This window comes from Branchiostoma floridae, chromosome 14, assembly GCF_000003815.2.
Source record: "Branchiostoma floridae strain S238N-H82 chromosome 14, Bfl_VNyyK, whole genome shotgun sequence".
In the NCBI taxonomy this organism is placed as follows: Eukaryota; Metazoa; Chordata; class Leptocardii; order Amphioxiformes; family Branchiostomatidae; genus Branchiostoma; species Branchiostoma floridae.
In genome coordinates, this window is record NC_049992.1 from 19,418,289 (window position 1) to 19,422,071 (window position 3,783).

Below are 3,783 nucleotides of genomic sequence, written 5' to 3' on the forward strand. Positions count from 1 at the left end.
TACGACGCACTGCGCTTATCCTGCGCATCGGAAGGAATCGCAAGGAATCGTACGCGCTTTGTGACCGGGGCTTTACGAAGTTTTATTATGCATTATGCAAATCTTTATCGTCTTTTGGCTGAACTCCGCCGACAGCAGAACAGGTGAAGAGGAGATCTATACAAAACTTTAATATAATGCCATCAACAAGATTCAAACTTAACTTAGACGATATAAAAGCACCCGTCTTGCTGGCTAGAGGCGTCGGCAGCAAATTCTTTATACTGACGTAATTTTCAGCACTTGTAGTCGCGACAAGCGGAGGCGCGACAATCCTAGGGGCGTCCGGGGTATGGTCCCCCGGGAATATTGTGAAATGTTGACCCTCTGAAACGCCATTTTATGCATTTTGAAGGGCAAATTTTGCTCACAGACTAAGCTAAGTAGAATGGCATTTCAATTAGAAATTCACGTGGTTTTAGCTTTAAGTTATTGAGGGCAACGCCCCCAAACATCATTTTCAGATTTCGTCGCAAGGTAGGTACGGAAAAATTTGGAAATTTGTAACCTCTGAAACACCATTTCCTGCATTTTGAGGGACAAATTTTGCTGGCAGAGTATATGCTCAATGTACTGACATTTCTGTCAGAGAAAAGTTTTTATTGGGGGCGACGAGCGACGGAAAGTCGTGAGCGCCAGAGGCCCAAGTCGTCGCAAGCCCAAGGGCCGCCCGGAGAAAAATTGAAATCTTGACCCTCTGAAATGCCATTTCCTGCATTTAAGGGGCACATTTTGCTTGTTAACTAACTAAGGTCGGTAAAAGATTTCTACTATTTGGGGGCGACGCTCCCGCAACATATGTTCACCATGTCCAATACCGAAGTCCTGAGCCATCGCAAGGAAGCTCCAGCGAAATTTTGAAATCTGGACCCTTTGAAACGTAATTTGCTGCATTTTCTCGGGTAAATCTGCCGGTAGACTAGTTAAGTTTAATGAAACTTGGATTATGCTTTACGAACAATTAATATGAATTACGTTTTACGGTAAAATCCGGTTAGCTTCTACGTAATACGTTAAATTAAAGAGGCCAACATCGCTCGACGCAAAATGCACCGATTACGCTCTACGTTGAATTCGAGCCCCCCGCTACGGAGTACGTAGAATTAAAACCGCCGATTACGCTCTACGAAAAAGGGCTTGGGGGCCCCCTTAGGGGTGTGTGGGGGGCATCCCCACCACATCCTCCCCCCAGCAGAAAGTAACATCTCCCACTCCTATCCTGTAGGCTCTACTGACTGCAGGAGGACAGATAGACCTGAAGAACCACCATGGCGAGACATGTGTGGACCTGGCCGAGGGGGAGTGTCGGAAGATGCTAGAGGAACACAAGGACAAGCTGCGTGAGTGGTCTGGGGTTTTCTGAAAGCTCACCTCACATTCATAATCATTGTGTTCTCTAGGAAGCTGCACGGTTTCTTCCTTGGTGGTGTAACTGGTAGCATGTAGGGTTCGTAATACCTCCATGCCCTGATGTTGTGCCCTTGGGAAAGGCACTTTACACTACATTTCCTTACGATGGAGTGATGCCCACCGAGCATCTGTCTAAAAGTGTGCCAGAAAACATACTGCAGATTTCGTGCGTTAATGTGCCAACATCTGCACATTGACATGAAACCAGAACCATTTACAATTATTGTCATCATTATTTCATGAAGGACTCAGACTTTCATTGTTACACAATTACAGCCAGTACTTGATCTTGTTCTTCAAGTGACCAGAAAAAAGAACAGAAAATATATTTCTAAGCTAAGGATACCAGCAAAGCATTCTAGAATACAGCAGTCTTGTGGTCATTTTAATCTCTTGCTACATAGTGTATGCCCGTTGTAGTTCTTTAATGGCCCAGCTAACAAGCTTCTTACTCTCCCCCTGACCAGGTGTCAAAGATCTCCTGGCCATGTCAACCAGCCAGGCTCGTCAGCACATCATTCAGGAACAACAGGAGGAACTGAACTCCAGGAACAGTAACCATGGTGATGGCAGAACAGGTGGTTCAGGAGATTCTGGTAGCCATGGTGATGATAGAACAGGTGGTTCTGAGACAGCTGACATGGCCTGGGGGGAAAGGCAGGACAGACAGGACAGACCTGTCAGTCTGGAGGAGGAAGCAGGTAGAGACTGTGATTTATCATGGAAACTGATCTTTTTTAGTTGTAGCAAACTATCAGTACTGGAACAGGACTGTCAGTAGCTCAACAGTTACTGACAGTTACATTTCAGAAACATTTCAGCAAAATAGCTCTACTGACAGGCTTGGAGTATGACTGACAAGTACTGATCGCACTCCGGCTGATCCATGACTGTTTTCACAGTACTGAAATGCCTCTGATAATGACTGAAATTTCTGATGATGACTGATAGTTTGCTAAGGGCACTGTGAATCATAGTACAATGCTAAACTTTCTTCCAACATAAAGGTATACGTACACAGATCAAATTTTCAATGAACACTGTTGCCTTCTTCAGGATCAAAACTTCCTGGCACATTTGACCAATTGCTGACATCATGTATCTGCAAAATCCTGCGTTAATACTCATGTCTAACATGTTCTCAGTTAAAAACAGAAATGTTTCCACACATTGTGTGGAAACCTGCACACATCGTGTGGAAACCCCACACATCGTGTGGAAACTCCACACATTGTGTGGAAACCTGCACACATCGTGTGGAAACCCCACACATCGTGTGGAAACTCCACACATCGTGTGGAAACTGCAATCTGTCCTATGGCGATTGATGAGCAGCGCGTGACGCTTGTCCGTGTAAACAGCCCCCGTGACGCACAGCGGCATTACGTGTCACGTGTTGCCTCCAGGGTTGGGCGTACGACAGACATTGGGCAGTTTGCGGCATCACTGAATGTGCCGATGTCGTAGGCAGCCCACTTTCGCTTTGCAGTAGGTCAGGGGTCATATGCGAATGCCTGAGACCTTTCCCACCCTTGATTCAACCCACGCCACACTCGTCTGGTCACCAGGGTTCACGGCTGTGCGCTGCAGTGTGATGTGTTGTGGTGCGCCATGAGAGTCGCAGTGGGTTTGTGTGAACCGAAAACTATCCTAGGCTACTGTCGTAGGGGAATCATCATATGTCGCGCAAATTCCCTCCTATGAACCGGCCTTAGTGTGTATGTTCTACCTTTGGTCTTTTGTATGTTCTACATGTAACGTTAGGTATAATCCATCAAAAGAGTGCTGTATTTAACTAAACATTCAGTAGATCTATAGATACATGCCAGGTATCCTGACATTCCTAATAACTCCAATTCTTTTGTCTAGATTTCATCTGCTTCTAACAGGACACAGGTATTTTAGGTAATACAAAATCTAACACAAAAGGAGGATAGTCGTGACACCAAGAAATTTGATATTTTTGTGTAGCCTCTTATTCTTGTCTAGGACTGAACTAATCTTTGAACTCTTTCCATGCAATCACAAATAACACTCCATTGACACAATACTTTCACAATGGAAACATCTTTTGACAAATGCAATAAAGTGATTTAAAACCATGTTTCTAAATGATCCCTCCAAAATTTAAAGTTCTAAGGCAGTCCCAATAAGTGGCTCACAGTTTCTATTTCGTCATTTCAGTTAGCTTAGAAAGTAATCATAGGGGCAGGAGACAAGAAACACTCTTGTTTTGTGTTCCTTGGTGACCTTTGATATCTTGTTTAGTACTCCTTAGAAAGGATGAATGCAAAGCAAAAAAGATTTGTACAGAAATGTAAGCTGTCCATAATG

General features: G+C 44.4%; 1 protein-coding gene across 1 annotated transcript in view; it reads left to right on the forward strand.

Annotated features, from left to right (window-relative positions):
- Positions 1-3,783, forward strand: part of LOC118430214 — a 22,736-nt gene that overhangs the window by 5,965 nt on the left and 12,988 nt on the right. The window contains exons 4-5 of the mRNA XM_035840924.1: positions 1,265-1,379; positions 1,917-2,150. Coding sequence (XP_035696817.1) covers positions 1,265-1,379; positions 1,917-2,150 — 349 coding nt within the window. The remainder of the gene's footprint in view (positions 1-1,264; positions 1,380-1,916; positions 2,151-3,783) is intronic.